The 18,705-nt window shown below is 34.8% G+C and overlaps 1 protein-coding gene across 2 annotated transcripts in view; it reads right to left on the bottom strand.

Annotated features, from left to right (window-relative positions):
* Nucleotides 1-547: 547 nt before the first annotated feature.
* LOC135470314 (trafficking protein particle complex subunit 13-like) overlaps nucleotides 548-18,705 on the bottom strand; it is a 47,989-nt gene continuing 29,831 nt past the window's right edge. For both annotated transcript variants that reach the window (XM_064749176.1, XM_064749177.1), the window contains 10 exons: nucleotides 15,737-15,905; nucleotides 15,173-15,257; nucleotides 13,331-13,458; nucleotides 10,771-10,843; nucleotides 10,130-10,174; nucleotides 6,653-6,783; nucleotides 5,736-5,937; nucleotides 5,282-5,382; nucleotides 4,530-4,683; nucleotides 548-2,739 (listed from right to left, as the gene is read on the bottom strand). In XM_064749176.1, coding sequence (XP_064605246.1) covers nucleotides 2,638-2,739; nucleotides 4,530-4,683; nucleotides 5,282-5,382; nucleotides 5,736-5,937; nucleotides 6,653-6,783; nucleotides 10,130-10,174; nucleotides 10,771-10,843; nucleotides 13,331-13,458; nucleotides 15,173-15,257; nucleotides 15,737-15,905 — 1,190 coding nt within the window. In that variant the 3' untranslated portion in view covers nucleotides 548-2,637. The remainder of the gene's footprint in view (nucleotides 2,740-4,529; nucleotides 4,684-5,281; nucleotides 5,383-5,735; nucleotides 5,938-6,652; nucleotides 6,784-10,129; nucleotides 10,175-10,770; nucleotides 10,844-13,330; nucleotides 13,459-15,172; nucleotides 15,258-15,736; nucleotides 15,906-18,705) is intronic.

The following is an 18,705-nucleotide window of genomic DNA, read 5'->3' as shown; positions in this document are numbered from 1 at the left end:
CATAAATATGACTGATTATTAAGACCCAAGTTAACTACAGCATATTTCATTTATAAAGTTTATAAAGAATATATAGATGTCCTCAAAAATCTATATAAGAATCTTACTTATACAATCTGTAAGTATTCATCTGTTTACTTCATGTTTATTTATTTTGTGATTGTTGTTTAATTCCATAATGGCACTCAAGAATTTTTCATGGATTTGATTACTTTCAGTTTTGTGGGAAGGGAAAAGTTTTTGACACAAGTCTTTAAGAAATACACAACTGTTGACGCTACACAAAGAAGCAGAGTGGAGGATTTTGCTTCTTTGTATGGATTTCAACTTTATTTCAGTTAAACGAAAGAGTCTCCATCTAATCAGTACAACATATTTTTTGTTTATAACGATTCAACTATTTTAGTAACAACAAAATGAAGAATCGTTCATAGTATTACATCTTAAGAGGCCATTCCCAGTGAAGTGTCCTGCACCATTACGCAGATGCACAATCCATTCACAAACTAGAAAGCCATAAAGAAAAATCACAAAGCTTTTTGTGTAATGTAAATTTATTCATCAGTTGAATGCCTTCGTTATCCATATTAAGAGGTCTGGAAAGATAATGTATGTTCACTTTTAGACCTATTTGGTGCAAATTTGGTAGCTCCTATGACCTAACTGTACCAAAAAACATTTTGAGCTTTATGCCATATTCATATACATGTATGTGTACCATGCTTATGTTTTTTGGAAAGTTGACATTCAATCCTCCCAAAGAATATATGGTAATTCCTTCGACTTTTAGACACTGCTATACCGCCAATTTTTGGGGGCCAAAAAAAAAAAAAAAATGACCAGCACAAATCCAATAAAATTTTTGCTATTTTACCAAAAATATCAACCTGTTATGTGCAACAGTTACCATTCAAAGCAGATTCCAATTTAACTTTTACAGACTTCAGGGTAACCTGAACGTAAAGGCAAGAGTCTGATATTTACTGAAAGACAATAATTTGAGCTATTCTAGGTTAATACAGGAAATTTAATTTGATTAGGGAATATGGATTTTTTGCCCCAAAATCTCAAGTATAGCCTCCCTAAGCTGGTCTGACATACCATTACAATGGAACTGACTTAGAATAAGTTAGACATAGGCAAATATGAAGGTGGAAATCCATCTTAATATACATATGCATTTTTAACAAGTACAGTACCAGTACAGTGTATTTACATATATAATCGTCTACAGATTACAGTGATGCAAATACAAGAAAACCGTGATTTTATATAAAACACACACAAATGAAACATTTAATTTCAATTAATCTGGACATTTCTACACAAGAATGGAACACAGTGATATAATTTAGATCATATATACAAGGATTTATGTGACTTTTTATGATTAAACCAGGTTCCACACTTCATACAACAGTCTTGGAAAAGTCCTGCTTGAAATAACCAGCCCTGTGCATTCAATGCATTATGATCCTGACTGTCCTAGGATGCCACAATGCATAAGCCTGGAAACAATGAACCTAAATATGTCAATTTCAATGACATCAAACATAAAAGCACAAATGTAGTTGTAAAACTGAGCACAAACTCTGTTATCCGAATTCTTGTAGCTATAATGGGAACATTCAAAAGCCTACGTGACTTTCTGAGCATATGTAGTATGCTTTGCATCAGAAAGTGAGGTGTGGCATTTCCAATCCAAAGTATCTGTATGTTCATTAGATAGAGCCTTGTACAGCAACGTAACGCACTCTTTTCCTTAACAAACATTTCAGTTCTGCACACGTAGAAGCATTTCTGTACTTATAGACATGCAGGATTTCTAAAGTGAGCAAAGAGCTAAAAAAAATCATGGATTAACACCTGTCAATTAAAAACAACTCTGTCTCGTCAAATTTCTCAAAATTAAACAGTTGATTTTCGTGAGATGTAATATTATTCACTGGATATCACTGAATCAACATATGCAGCTGAAATACTCTTTAAATACAAAAGAGGTTCCTGCTACCGATCATAAAGAATTGACGATAAGCAAATGTAAATTTGGTTAACCCATAGGCAGTTGTGAAAGATTAGACCCTAAAACAATACCTACTGTTGCACAAAGTGCACGTAGCGCTACGTCCACGTAACTACCATGGCAACGTAATACCTGTAGCAGTGGTCGCCATGGAAGTTAAGTGCACGTAACGTTACGTGCGCTTTGTGAAACATGCCCCAGAGCAATAACACTGATGACTAAGACAATGTTGTATGCCATTTCATATTTTTTCAGAACACTATTATAAGCAATTTAGGGAGGTTTTCATGCAAGTGACAAATGTTTCTCATACTTAAACACACATCTATGACTCCATACACGAATATACTTCTGTGACTTTTGCTTGGCAAATTGCACAAGCACCTTTCACCATCTTGGTGAACTCTTTTGTGTTTCCTTGTTTTTGATTTGTGTACACCATACACAAATACCCAAAAAATTTTTGAGCTTTTACGACAGCGGATTGGCTAAAGTGACAAAACAAACCTAGAGGAATACAATGTAACTTGAGCCCTTACATTAGCCACAATGATTTAAGAAGTTAAAATAGTTTCATGCTAACCCTTTTATACATTAATGTTACATCACAGTTATCATACATTGGCTTCATTATTGTATACAAATATCTGGGCTATTTCATCGTGTTCGTATGTCCGCTTCAGGAAGGTGTCTGTTAGCCGCAAGCCAGATACTGTCTGAAACAACAAAGAAATAAAAAAGTTTTAGAATTTTAGAATGTTACTGAAGTATGATAAATTGGCTAAAATTTAACCCCCAGGAGAGCATACTTTAAAACTGTTACTTTTCATGTTGAAACATAACTCTCTTAATCAGGCAAACTGTGCAAGGTGCTCAAAAGAACAATCTTAGGTCAGTCTACTTTTATCAGGAAAATATTTGTGATAGAGACAGTACAGTCCCCATTCTCATGGTTTAAACCAATGCATTTAATCACTGCAAGGGTAGGATACAAACTATCATTCATGAGGGAATGTATGTATACAAGTACTTGACCAATAATAAACAAACTTTATTGAATAGATGAACAGAAAGTCCCATACAATGGCTGTACATGTACGTAGCCTATACGTATGTTCAATTATTTTATCACCTGCAATCACTGGTAATGAAATGATAACTATGAGTCACATGGAGAAGCTCTGAAACACCAAGCCTAAGGGATCTATGCACTGAAATGTAGTCTTTAATTTGGTTACCAAAAACCTTATCTAAGTTCTAAGCTGGACCAAGCTGAAATAAAGTCATTACTTTGCTCTTACAATCAACTCTGGAAACATTTTTACTAACTGTTACCTAACATTTTAGTCTTAATAATTTCTTACTTTTGTTTTAATTCTAACAATGACATAGTCTTAAATGAGAATGAAATATATGAATACATGAATACTTGATCTGAGATCTGTTTCATTATTCCAAGCTTAGCTTTCAGAAATACAGATCTGTACTCTTCCATTTACCAATCTGGAGCTGGGCCCTTTCACATATGCTGTCCAAGCTGCGCGATACAAAAACATGTTTCATGTAATCCTTCAGTAATTCTTACTTCATATCACCAAATAACTCGTGAGTAATTCAGACCATAACATCACAATAAACACATGTATCTATTGCATCAGCAGCAAGCCAAACCTCGTTATTGACCATTTTCAATTTGAGCTGGCCGCACTTGGAGTCATCCATAAAAAGATAAATTTGTCGAATAGTTTGATTGAAACCAATGAGATGTATACCATCTAAAGGGCGATTGACAAATTGTTTTAACTTTAATTTGTGTCTTAATAATAAACAGAAACGAACTATAATCAATTATATTGTTAAAAAAGATGATTCTAATTTTGGGAAGAGCAGTTGAGTCTACCCTAGCAAACGAGTCATGTAATTTGAAAATGGCGGCTTGCAAAGTTCTGATACTGTCCAAGTGGGTGTGTCAGTTACTCTTGTGTTATTTGCGATGTTATGGTCTTTATTATTTCCACATAATGAGGTGATATGAATTCAGAATCAAGTTAAGATCACGGGGCACCTCTTTTTGACACTTTGGAGACAGCGCCGGTGACAGGACCGAGTTCCAGGTTAGTGAATGTAAAGGCTCAGGGTGGTTAATATGGAAGCTAAGCTGGGAACATGACTAACTGATCTCACTGTTAACATGAATACATGCTTGTTGCAATTTGCTTTTCTTAACCTATCTTTTGGAGACCAGTATCTACACAACAGCCAAATAACAGCTCTTGGGGAATCCACCACACCTCTCCATGCTCCTGACAACAATAACTTTAAAATTTGCAGCCCTAACAGCTAAAACTGAACTGGAGCAGTAACTTTCTCGTAAATCATCTCACCTTATGGTTCTGTAACTCAAACGTCCCTTACGAAAAACATTACTAGAAATCTGACTGACAAACTTTCACGAAGGTCGCCCTTGTGTCTCACTGATCAGTGATTGGCACACTGATCAACCTACCTGTAAACCTGGGGCTGTTGTGATCAAGGTTAGGGGCAAGTCTATGCTTTCACTGGATGGCAATTTGCCGAGTTGCCTGCCGGATATGCCGCACCATAAGATGCCAGATGGGATACGGTTCTCCAAAACTAAGGTAAGGTCCATTGTGCGCTCACTGAAAATTCAAAAAATTCAATTAATACACTTAAATAATATTCAAGTACTGTAGTTCAGCTTTAACTTTGAGTTGCACATAATCTAAATACAGACTTAAATATATTGCATAACATTAAACTGGACTGAGCTGAAATTTTTAAGTTTATAATTCCAGATATACATATTACACATCAATATGTCTAATTTTAAAGTACTGGTACACAGATATTTCCAATAAGACATTTAAAATTCTTTAAGCAGTCAAATTATTTTATATTTCTTTAAAAGCTAGGATATCTTAAATATTTTTATCATATATTGAGATTTTGGACCATCATCAGGGAGATTTCAGTTATATGACGTAGAGAAAATGTCTGAGTTATGCTCCATTCCATAAAATTAATGGAGTAGAGGTCCCGAAGGGTCTGAGGAACAGAATGTGATTGACAAACAAGCACCTTCATACACTTAGTCAGAGCTCGCTCATGGAAGTTTTCTTGACAAGTGGGTCGCAATGATTATAGGGTGCCCACATTTCCATGGTGCCTTAACCAACTCTTCAGTTAACATGTTTGGAAGCATATAAGACATGTAAAAGGATGATTCCATGAACTTACCAGCAGTTGGTAACCCGGCAGACCATATTAAAGGTATTTTCTAATGGAACAGATGCCGGTATAGACTCCACAGTCAACCTAATATCCCCATAACCAGGTGCCTACAACAATAAATTCAAATCTATCCATATAACTGATTAGAAGTGCTTTTCACTTGCACAATTCACAAACTAAAAAAGTAGAATTCCTTTCTAATTTCTAATTAATAAAACATTTACATATACGAGGGAGCTGAGTGAAAAGCAAGAAATTAACTTGTCGCATGCTATATGTAAACAAACTGACTGGAGTGAACAGCGCTCCTACAAGGGCGCTACATTGTATTTGTCTCAAGGAAAAACATGACTGGTTGCAACAACAGGCATTGTTGAATCCATTAAATGGTCTACATGACGTACATGTGTAATATTAAATATTATACAAATAAAAGTGAAATGTTATGGTATCTGCCTACCACTCTTTGAAGTTGACTGGTCTGTAGTCGCCCCCTCTCCCCTAGGTTAGTTCTCCATACAATGTCCAGCTTCCCGATACTGGTCACCCCCTTCAGAACTTTATTGTCTTTGTACAGCTCAGCTTTGGGTGTCAAGCAATACAAGTACTGTCGCGTGTCCATGGGTTTTAGGTAATTTACCTTACCAAACACCAGGGTGGCTCTGAAATCAATGTAAAAGATTGCAAATTGAAAGTTTACATATTTGCAGTTTGGTATGTTATGATATTGGTGAAGGAGACAAGAACAATACAGCTGGATATTCACTTTTTAAAATGAAAAATAAACAACAACAAAAAAAAACACAAAACTGCCTGACATTATTATATAATCTATTTCACCTTAAGTTTGGCATATAAAGATGCACTTTCAGAAGCACAAAAAGGCCTTAAAAATATACTTTTGATGCCAACCATTAAAGTTTTTCCGATAAAACTTAAAAAAAAACCCCTCTTACGGTGGATAAATCCATCAGAATGAAGCAAAACGTGTCACTTAAAAAATGTAAACTTTACATAAATCTACTGTGCATTAAGGCAGGCTATGATTCCTCCAGTTTCCTATATTATTGCACGCCATTTTTTTTTTTATTATATAAATGTATTTTCTTCTGTTTTTAAATTTATTTGCTCTATGTTTTTATACATCTCTGAAATGGTTTAAAATGCAGCCAAAACAGATATATGTTCAAAATAAATTGAATCTGAAGATGTCATTTTAATATATACTTTTATATAAGAATTTTGCAATACACATACAAGCCATATACAGATTTGAACCCTAATACCCCCCAAAAATGTGATAATACCAAACTCTACAAATATGTGGCTGCACTGATCACCATGATGGTACCTCCACAATATGAATCACATTCTTACTTGTCTTTCTCGTCCAGTGTGTTGAGCTGGGTGGTGGTGTACTGGGGTGAGGGCTCCAGGCTGACATGTTCCATGTAAATAGGCCCTGGGGTAATGTTCTGTATCTGGGCTTCCAGGTATACCTCATCAGACTGAACAAACAAACATACATCAGTTTTCCAAGGTGACATACAGAGATCTGCCACATGCTGATGTAATACAGTTAACATTTAATCATTATTCATCCTTGTAATACAGAAATGACATTAATATGCATTACATCCTATCTAGTGCATTAATATATATATGCTCAGTTCGCCCCACACCATCATTGTACTTGTACAGTATCTATGTAATGGAGACACTGAATACCCAATGTGACTACAATACAATTATTTCATGGGCTACTGCAAATACGTAAACCTTTCACTGTGGAACCCATGCCAGAAAGTCTTTTCATTCAAGTCACATGTTGTGTTGAATTTAAAGATTTTGAATTGCTGAGATCTTAAATGCAAACAGAATCAATACCAAACCGGCATATATTACAATACACATGGTCACAAAAGTGTTTCTGAATTATGATTCTCTATACAATGTATGTACATTTGCATGTGCAATGATTTTGTTTATCATTCAACATGACCTTTACCATTATGTTTGATCTATATATTCACCAACCTTTCAAAATATGCATTAACTTGATTAATACAGAGTTGGAACAAAGTGCATTGCCTTTTCAGTTATTCACTTTACTTCAGAAGTCAAAGTGGGGTGTAAGGGGTGGGAGAAAGAAACTGAATAATGTGATCAAAAAAAGATGACAAAAAAGACAAGAGGAGTTAACTCTGTTAGGACAGACACACTCAAGAGATATGTTTGCTACAGCTGAAAAAAATAGTAAGCACCAACTTTTAACTGATGATCTAGAGAGACATAGTTTAAAAATAATCTGCAGCAAGAGTTTCGAGGAAAGATTTTGATAGCACGTCTTTGAGATGATCAATAAAGCTAACATGTCTTTGTAATTGCATATAGAAAAATACAGCTTTTCCCATTACCGCTGAAGCAGTTCCTTTACACCATCTTATAAGATCCCTTTACCATGACCATACTAACACACTCAACAGCCAAAGGCAGCTAAGGTTTTTCCATGTGGTGATGTTTTATCAGCAAAAAAACGACTGAGGTAAAGGTTACACTTGGTAACTATTACAAAAAACTGGAGGCATCCTGATGGAAAGGGAGGTAAAACTAAACTTTGGTGCAATATATATTCCATATAAAGCCAACCTTTTAAACCAACCAGTGAATAAGAGAAACAATATAATCTTGTTCTACACACTATAAGTATACTTTAAAACAGTCTGGGATGGCCAGTATATATTTGTTTGTGTATGTCTAGGAATACATAACTCGGTGTACTATGAATCATTGAGGTTAGAAGGCATGTAAATGACCCATTTTAACATGTCAAGTATGGCAACTGATTTATTTCTAATTTTGATCACTGCTCCAAGAAATATACCTCCCTCTCTATTAGAAACTCCAATAGGTTGAAAGGTTAGGGAGAACCACCTTTGAAGTAAATAAAAATACTTTATACTTCTGAATGTGATTTTTAGATGCCACCCCTGTAGTGATTCTTTGAGAATATTTGTCTATTTAAGCCGATAAAAATTATATTCAAAACCCTAAAGATCTCAAACTTTCAATATAATTCTAGATATAAAATCAAAATGTAGATAGATCTCCCCAACATGTTTCAAAACAAACAATTGTAACATAACTGAACCCTGTTTCAAAAGCAGATCTCAACTTTAGTCAAAGCTTTATTTAATAAATGCTTATGAAATTAATAAGTAATTAAGTATGTGCAAAAAGGTCACAAGTTCAACCATCACTGATACCACGTTTAAATTGTATTTTTATAGTTTAATAAAATTTGTAGGCCTTCAGAAGAAATATACCATTTCAAAGATAAATCAAGTTCAGAACAAATTCAAGATGTTCTTTTTGAGTACATTGTGACAATATTAGAAGGATATGCAAGACATCAAGACAAAATTATCTATAAATCACACATTATCATTACAAGATAACACAAATGTAATATTGGGACTAAGATACTGTATGTAAAATGAAGAAAGCACATTTTTGACGTGCTTTTTTTCGGCCATGTGCATATAAATATATATAAACATATTCAATTTTATTTTTTAATTTTATTTTTCAACTTAAGTTGAAAATTGCTTTGTGAAACAAGTTCCCAAATTCCCACATTACCGAATGTGAAAAACCTATGCTGTGTTTATGGAGCAGTACTGATGTGCTTTGGTCTTGTACTACAAGAAGTATATAGAACCATATCTGATGCTCCTTGACATTTGTACTAATAAGCAACACCTGTGATATTACAATATCTACATACCATATAAAGCCAATCTGACACCATATTAAGGATTACAGTATTAAATGTGTTAAGGAAAATGTCACTTACTAAATAATCCTGAAAGATAAGCAGATTACAACATTAATTGGTCATCACACATGATTACAGACATACAAATGGAAAAATAAATGTATATAAAAAACGAAGCCTGTCGATAAAACCCCTGTGGACAATAGCAACATCCCAATGGACAGTTTTACTCACTGCACAAATAAAGAACCTCAACCTGGTTAAAATCCTGATGAAATTTCGATTCTTATCCTCCTGCTTTAGAATCTCAGAGCTCAGACAATAGTGTCCAGTCAACTCTTAAAAACTAAACTTAAAATCTAAACTAAATCTTAAGAAATCAGAATGTTATACCTATATTTAGGGGTCCATGCAGGTAGTCCTATGGGACACCTATTGAAATCATTCGTATTATTATTATTCCACCAATTTTGCAAAGTCATACACTACGGAGCCCAATTTTTTATATGTCAAGTGGTTTGGCGGCCATATTCCATTTTATATGAAATCGATTAAACATCTTCTTCTCAAGACCCAATGAACCAAATGTTTTGAAATTTAATTTTTTTTAACAATTCTGGTGTATTTTGAGCCGCTGATTCTGAATTATTTTTTGCATATCTTTGTAACTTTTGGAGATATAGTAAAAAAAACGAAATTTAGTTACATAATTTCCACGACTTGTAACTCGAGAACTATGGGAGCTAGAAAACTTGCACCAAATTGTAGGCCAAGACATGCCCTTTCTACAGGATGTCAATGGGTGTGAGCTATGATTAATTCTTGCTAGAACCACTGCTTTTTTTTTTTTAGATATACATGTTAACTGTATATGAAACTGTACTACATGTAAGTCATTTTTAAATTATAAAATGGATGTTGTATTGCTTCTTTTCACATATAAACAACTTGGGTCATAAGATTTATGATAAGGTCATAATTTTACGGTTAGGTCATAAAATTAGTTGTCACACAGTTTTATCATACAATATCATGATATAAAAAAATTTAAAGAAATTATCATGTAATGGTCTTACCTCTGCATTGTAAAACTTGGTTTTGACATCTAGTGGCTTGAGAACCTACATTACAAACAAAAGAATACATCTACTAATAATAAAAGCAATGTATGTTTGGTAAGGTAATGTTTCGTGTTTGGAACTTCACTTATTGTGATCTTTTAGGGGCTTCGTGGCTCAGTTGCTTAGTGTGCTAGTGCAGTGTAATGACCCAGGAGCCTCTCACCAATGCGGTTGTTGTGAGTTTAAGTCCAGCTCATGTTGGCTTCCTCTCCGGTCGTATGTGGGAAGGTCTGTCAGCAACCTGGGTTTCCCCCGGGCTCTGCCTGGTTTCCACCTACCATAATGCTGGCTGGCGTCGTATAAGTGAAATATTCTTGCATATGGCATAAAAAACCAATGAAATAAATAAATAAATAAATTTTGTGATCTTCATTCATGTGTCTATCATGTAATCTTATATATTTTTTCATAGAATAATTCAGGGTGTTTCCTGTGAGGGGGCAGGGAGCAACTTGTATTGTATGTATGTGTGTGTATATATATATATATATATATACACACACAGATATATATAATGTTTCACATTGTTGTGCTTCTTTAATATCCTTGTGTACCATCAAGTATAACAATAGAGCAAAACACTGGAACACTCTTACCTGAAACTTAAAGAACTTCCTGAAGTACATCTTTTCACCTGCCTGTGTTGTGTAACTAACAGCACAAACCAATCTGTAAAACCAAGGACACGTCATGAATACAAAAACATACTGACAGGTGACTGGTTTCTTCCATGTGATTGAAGCCAAACAACACCTTAGCCATGAGTGTACAATCGTTTTACTCAAGGCAGGCTGAAACCAAAGACTTGATGAAACCCAAAATATGCTGATTTCTTTTTCAGCACAGAATCATATAACTATATGTAGAAATATCAACCTGTAAATCTAACCTTACGAATTTAATGCTCTATGTGTAAACTAGATCGCATATTTCTCATTTAATCAAAACAAAAAATCAGATGCTCTTGTGGTATTTTTAGCAGTTGGCTGACAGCTATTTTTAATGACATGCAGATTTAAGGATGGAAACATTTTTACCCTTTTAATTATTTGTTTGGTGTTTTATGCCACACTGAAGAATATTTCACTTATATGACGGCAGCCAGCATGAAAGTGGGACAAAGCCAAACAGAGCCCTGACCATCCACAGGTTGCTGGTAGGCCTTCCCACATAGAGCCAGAGAGGAATCTAGCCTGATTCACAGTGACCACAATGGTGAGAGACTCCTGGGTCATTGGGCTGCGCTGTTACGACAACCATCTTGGCCACCTCAGCCCCATTTAACTTTTTTAAGAATGAAGAAATGAAAATGAATGGAGCCAATCCACCAAAGGATGCAATTGATACTACATGTACTAATACTGCCCTCCACATCACTATACAAAATAATACAGAAATGCTGTTATTTTACCATTTTGTACAACTAAGAATCCCTTGTGAGTGTGTGTGTGTGTTTTCAAGTATTCAAGGCAACCTTGAAAGCATTTTTTCCAAGTATTAAAGGCAACCTGATGCATGTAACTTTTGATGTCATCAGGAGAAAGAAAAGCGGGATTAGTCCTGGGGAAATGCTACTTATATGGTAATATGTCTCTAGTACTGGTAGGTCTAACAGTTATGAGTGAATGACACAGCATGCACTTTTATCAATCTCTTATCAGATTTTAATTACTAAATGAACAATGTATATATAATAAATATTTTATCACATAAAAATAAAGAGTTTTCCAGCTTTGTCTACACGAGATCTTGGCCAGAAAATTAAATAAATTTTTTTAGATCTTTGCAAAATTGTAAAAACTTTCAAGTCTGGCAACCACCAAGTGGCAATACCTCATATACCTAGATTTACAAAAGCCTTCCTAACAGATAGGGGCATTCACGTCAATGCATATGCGACTGCTAGGCTATGGAGCTGACAGAGCTGATGACTGTCACTAGTATTTTGCAGGTTTAATATCTTCAGAACTTTGCCATCTGTGATAGGGCTAAGAATAGCCTCTACACAGGCCATTATCATACATTTTTATAAAGCATCTGCTAAACTGTATGTTCTGAGCACCTGGGTTTCAGAGGAAGTCACGTCACTATGACGCAGACAGTAGATATACTACACCGGCTACAGCAATGTACAAGTGATTTGCATGACAGCTTCAAAAAAAAAGACAACCCAATACACGTACATTATACATATATCAATACACCCATATATGTATATTGCCACAGTGTTTGTGTTATTTGTCCATTTCATTGAAACCTTCTATTAGACAGTGAAATAAAATGGACAAAAAATGACTTGAACAACAGTTTATTCCAGACATGGTGAACTACACAAATCCTCTGTTCTTGGCTTATCCATGTATCTAGCATAATGCAAAAGCATAAGTGCTTGGAGAAGATCAAAAATAAGATTTTACTGAAATACTGAAACATCAAAAATGTGACTTTTCAACATTTTTTTAGTTCATGTAGTTGTATCGACATACAGCTTTTGTTACTGCTTTTGTATTGTACAAATGTGAGTAGGACAAATTCTGAGATTAATTCCACTATATTAGATCAGAATCAAATGCACTGAACCACACTGAAATTAAAGATCCTTGTTATATTGATATGATGTGCATCAAAACATCTCCTAAATTTAATAATATTTCCCTTCTTAGATGTGACAATGGACAATGGTGGAGTAAATATGTTTAGTAAAACTCAGAAATCAGAGGGAAAGTTTAACTATACCCAAGGGTGGATCAGAAGGAGGGTATATCTCCTTCACCTAAAGATATATGCATCACCCACAAGACAGTCTTACATACTCAATGCACGTCTAACCTGTACACTTTCATGATCCTCCTCTAATTAGTCTTCAAATATATGGCTAATGGTTTCAGAACTTCGCCTAAGGGCTACAAAATGAACTTGAACACAAATTTCATAGAAATTAGGAAATTATAATCAGAATCACAGAAATTGATAAATTTGCACATCTTATGCACAAAGTGATCGCTTTGTACTAATAAAAATTACATAGAAAATTATAAAAAAAAGTTCTTTACAAGGACTACATGGGGAAACACAGCTTTTACATTACTAAATAATACAAGGCTGACCTGAAGCCATCTTACAAACAATGAGTTTCAACAGAAAATAACCACTCACATGTGGGTGCCGAGTTCTTTAACTTCATGATGTATGACATCATCCATGCTCTCATCTGGGCCCAGTTTAATTGGTTGAGCATTAACTCCAGAGAGAGCCAGCCTCTGCGAGCTGGTCTGAAGATCTGCCTGTTGATCAGGGGAATCAAGTATTCAGGGTACGTACAGGTATATGAAAATGAAATTCAACGAGTTTTCCAGGAGTTTTTTGTCATTTTCAAGGCCAGTCTAAACATACCATGGTGCAAATTATAGACTATATTTTAAGTCTGAATTACAGATACTTTAATTTGCATGCATGTATATTGAATAGTACGCTTGCTTTTGCAAGAAATATCTGCCCTTCACCTCCGTAATGCGACACACTGTTTGACACAGCCTTGGCTCAGTAAAAAAAATGAATGCTATATATCATTATGCAGGGCTTCTTCTGGGTCAGTATTTTTTTAGCCAGTCACTTTAGCCACTCATCAGATTTTGTAGTAAATACTATTTTTCTTTAGCCATACTTCCTTAGCAGCCATGAGTCTTGTAGGTCTCCTTCAGTAATTCATTTTTATCTGCCTTGGTATAGCTGCTAGAATCAGTTTGGTCTCTTCCAGCTATACCTGGAGTTTATCAAACGTTAGATGTAGAACAATTGCCCTCAAAATAATGGACCAATCCTTGGCAGCATGTTTTTGTTTTATGAAGAAAAAAAAAAAAAAAGAATCCTGTTTTCAACCTATCCGTAAGATCCTAGGAAAATGTAATTTCCTCTATCAGAAAATTTTGTTGTAACAGTTTGACAAGAGAAAACCAGATGGCGTACACATTTATGTAACGGCACATATTCTGAAACTATTAAATTTACTTCGGATCCCAAAAAAAAAAAAGTTTATAATGTGGAAAAATTAAAATTTTTCCTGGGAGGTAACTTCATTTACATGCGTAACTCTACCTTGATTTATCTCCCTTGACAATTTTTTTTTTGTTTTTTTGTTTTACAAGTGGCGATAAAAGGTATCCCCCAAAATGCCATGATTCTCATTCGTTATTTAATAAAAATGATTTCGAGCGTTATTTAATGTAAGTCAACTTGCAACAATGCCGAATCCCCTTTGTAGATTTCTGTCAAGTAATCGCCATACAACTGTGTTGTTGTTGTTTCGCCGAGATGAGGCAGTTTGAAATGAAAGTAAGTGGATTATTTTAATTAGAAAAATTGGGAAAATCTTCTAAGAAAACCCCAGAAAACTCTCATGGTAGATTTTGTATAACGTTTGTACTTTTTTTAAGTAAATAAATTTGTTGCTAAAACCATTCGCATTTCTCCAAGGTTTCGCCATTTCAAAAAATTGCTCTAAATTTGCAACAATGTCGAGAGCCAGAGGAAGCCTTTTTTAGGGACTTTCAAGTACTTGAATTTGTATTTTTCAAGCACTTTCAAGGAGTTTCAAGGATTGTGCGCACTGTGCAGTCTGTAAGTCTATAATCTACTAATATCTTATAATCTACCAATATCTTTTTACTACATTGTAACAAACAATTCAACAACCACCAGCCAGACCCAGATCTTAAGAGTTAGATGCGAAGTCACTATATCTGTAACGTATCAAATCAACCAGTATCAGTTCTTCCATGTCTCCTTGGCAATTTACAATTCCCAAGACTCCAACACAAACATAAGACAGCAGTCTGCCATCCAGGACCAGTGTTAACAGTCAATTAACTTGTAATCAGGTGTAGTCAGAATTAAAGTATTCAAAAACAATAGCAAAAGTTCATTTCAAGAAAACTTTTCATAATGTCGTTAAAAATCTTTGGAGATCAGAGCAGATATCATGGACAACAGGAATCTTACCTTAACGATAATTTCCCTGCACACCTGACTGCTGTCGTTGTTAACACTAATGTAACTGGAAAAGGTCTCGCCAAGAAAAATGTTCCTGCATATGAAACACATTTCACAAACTTGTTTTCTGTTTTCAAGAATTTCCAACTTACATAAGAGCTTAAATGAAATGAAAATGGGTTCTCTTAAGCTGTCATAACTTTGTGTGAATGATTAAAGGATTAATATGTGAACAGTTATACAAGAAACATACCTAACATCCCCATTCTAGCTTTCTTGACATGTATGATATCTCTGGAACTAGCATAATTATTATACCTCATGTAACAAAACCCAACTGCATTTTTTTGTTGCACTTAATAAACAAAATGTACCACAATGTACTTCAGAAATTATCAAAATCACTTGTGGTTTATGTGCTAATGAATGCAGAGATACATGTACACGTCATTCAAGTCAAGAAAATGAAGGGTCCATATTTATTAATTACATAAACACTTTTACCCAAAAAGAACATGAAATCTCAAAGTTCTTTGTGAACACTATCTCAAGAGGGAAAAGGAGAAAACTTACCCAAAATTTTGTGGGAGTGTCAGTAAGTCTCCAAAGATGAAGTTTGGTAGGTTTCCTGGTTTGGAAATATCATCTCTCACCTGTTGGCTCAGAAGGTCACCGTGAAGGTCAGACTCTTCACACAGGATTGGGGAGAAGGGCATAAGAGTTGGCTTTGTGAGCCGCATCACTGCAACAACAATTAGTTATATGTAAGGTTATTTGTTTGTTTGAGTGATTGTTGTTCAATGCCATACTCCAGAAATAAGCCCAATGTGTTCAACTCTTGCTCAATCTTGTATTTAATGTCTCAACTTCAGTGTTCTACATGCACATCTGCTACCACAATGCCTAGCTTCTGTCCACTATTAGGTTATGGCATTTCATGGCCTGAGCAGTTTAAGTGGTGACCTTGATCACATCTTTACAAAATCTGATAATAGCCACTTTTAAGTATCTTAAACTTCTTTTTTATTTGTAAAAAGGGAAGAGTGCATGTATGTGCCTGAAGTGAATATGTGATCGTCCTTCCCACATGTTCATTACTCATACACCTGTGTTATTTCATCAATAAAACAAGATCTGTAGAAGAGATAGTCATTAAGTATTGTAGGCTATCAAGGTTTTGAAAGAGGACACCCTTCGTTCCTCAAGGCTAAGTATAACGTATAAACGTGGGCTCACTTTTGTTTGAACATCACACTAATGCCTTTCACACCTGAATCACCTGCACAGTGACGTCCTCACATGAAAATTGGCAGCTCTTTGGAAATGACCTGGCCAATACAGGGTCATCCTGGCCAAATCTCAAAGCTATCTTAAATATGTACGTGTCTGTAGCAATTACAGGTAATTTAATTTGAGCACCCCATACCCCCAAATACTTCACTCTGGAGGCAGTTATCAGGTTTATGGGTGGTGGAAAGAGACCAATGCTCCTCTTCAGCTACTTCAGGAATGTCCTGACGTAAATTAAGCCATGAGGGACTGTATTTGAACACGTCACATCATGAGTTAGGGGACAGCTGTCTGCGTAGAGAACCTATAATTAACTATATGTCATCACACATTACTTACTACATGTACATGTATTTTTTAGTGTTCAGGGCCGAGCATTACAAAGTTATCTAAGATCAAAAGTCAGACTTAGTTTTAAGAACAGTTTACTGTGACTTACCTCAGTAATTCTTATTTTAATACTAAGAGTTGCCTTAGATTTTCAAAGACAGAATACAAGAGTTTTGAGTTTGTTGTTGTTACTACACAGGGTGACATTCCTTTTTGTTGTCACTTTAAGGAATGTTGGGCCAAATATAGATTAACTAAATTTTAGCATGGCCAATAATAGAAATTAACTACAAAACATGACTTTAATTGCCTGAGCTTGCAAATAAATATTTCCTGAAATAAAAGTCAATACAAAGGATTGTCAAATGATGTGATAATCTTGCAACTCAAAAGCTCTGTATTGAAACTTAGTGCTTGATCAATTTCTGGAATATTACCAGAAGTTAAGTCTGATTTAAGATTATGATAGCTTCTGAGCTTCAAGGTCCTTGGGCCAGTGGTAATAATAATTATTTTTCTTAAAGAAGATGATTAACAACAAGGTTTCTCAAAGATTAAAGCTTAAAAACTGGGAATACTGTGCACTAATCATGATAGTCAATCACTGAATATTATGTTATACAAAATAATATGTGAAATATGGCGCATCTAATTCAGATCCTGCAATACTTCATGGTTTCAATATCATGATAAATAGAGATTTTAAAAGTGTATGTACCTCAAAAATTACACTAAATCAAAACATGGGGAATGTATAAAGCAGATAAGCATATTCAATCAGATAATGCAAAGAAATTTAGGCCAATATGCATATAAAACAGCAGTTAACATGAGTAAGCTCCATGTCATCCACCAACCAAACACTGACATGTACAGCTACTTGTACATGTACCTTCACTAACAAAAACTTTCCCGATTCCTGATTTTGTTTCACAACAACAATAATAGCATAAATAATTTAATATTTTAACATAATGATGAACAATAATAAGTTTTATTACAGCTATTTACAAGTAGTAGATCACATAGTCATGATTCATGTTTCAGCCATTCATGCTCTGTAATTGAATGACATATGGTATCTAGAGTACCATTAAAAATATGTTTGTTCAGCGTAACCAAGTACTCTCAAGTTGTTAACACGATTATGATGGTATTTTTTGTATACTGTTACCAGCCAAAATAAAACAAACTGACTACTGACCTACCATATTTTTCTGATAGTTTTGGCTTATTCCCAAGCAAAGAATTTTTTTTTTAAGCTTGTCACTAGAAACATTAACATGTATCAGGACAAGTTTGGGGAACAGAGTATAAAGTGGTCATTAAAGTACTTATACAGGACACACACACACACACACATATATATATATATATATATATATATACAATGAAATGCTTAGAAGTAAGCCCTTTGCAGTCCAACTTTTTCAAATAAACCAATGAACCGACAAGGCATCACCTGGCAAAGAACAATATGACTGTGGCCATGATAAATTCATCATTGACGTAGATACAGGCCTCCACTGCCCAAGCAAATCTGATGGATGTATATTTAATGATCTGCATACCTGCTTCGTACTCATGATCGCACTGAACTTTTACTTATATTTAACCAACCCAAAACAGCTGGAGTGGCTAATGGTGTGATAATGTAAAGGCAGTACTGATCATGGATTAAATAAACATCAAGTCTGCATGCCTTAGATGGCTAAATTTAAATGCCAGCAATAAGCTGTCAGCCAGTTAATTTGACAGCAATAGAATCTTTGACTGAGACTGAATTTTGATAAGAGAGCTAAGCACATTTCATTGAGCAATGATTGGACACACAAAAATTAAGTGGAAATATTCCTCTTAAAAAGTTTCAAGCCCAGACATCAAAAAGACTTCAAAAGTCTTATGGTAAAAACTGTCCACAA

Source organism: Liolophura sinensis, chromosome 7, assembly GCF_032854445.1.
Source record: "Liolophura sinensis isolate JHLJ2023 chromosome 7, CUHK_Ljap_v2, whole genome shotgun sequence".
Lineage (NCBI taxonomy): Eukaryota > Metazoa > Mollusca > Polyplacophora > Chitonida > Chitonidae > Liolophura > Liolophura sinensis.
The sequence above is the reverse complement of the archived record's forward strand: the minus strand, read 5'-3'. Positions and strand labels throughout refer to the sequence as shown.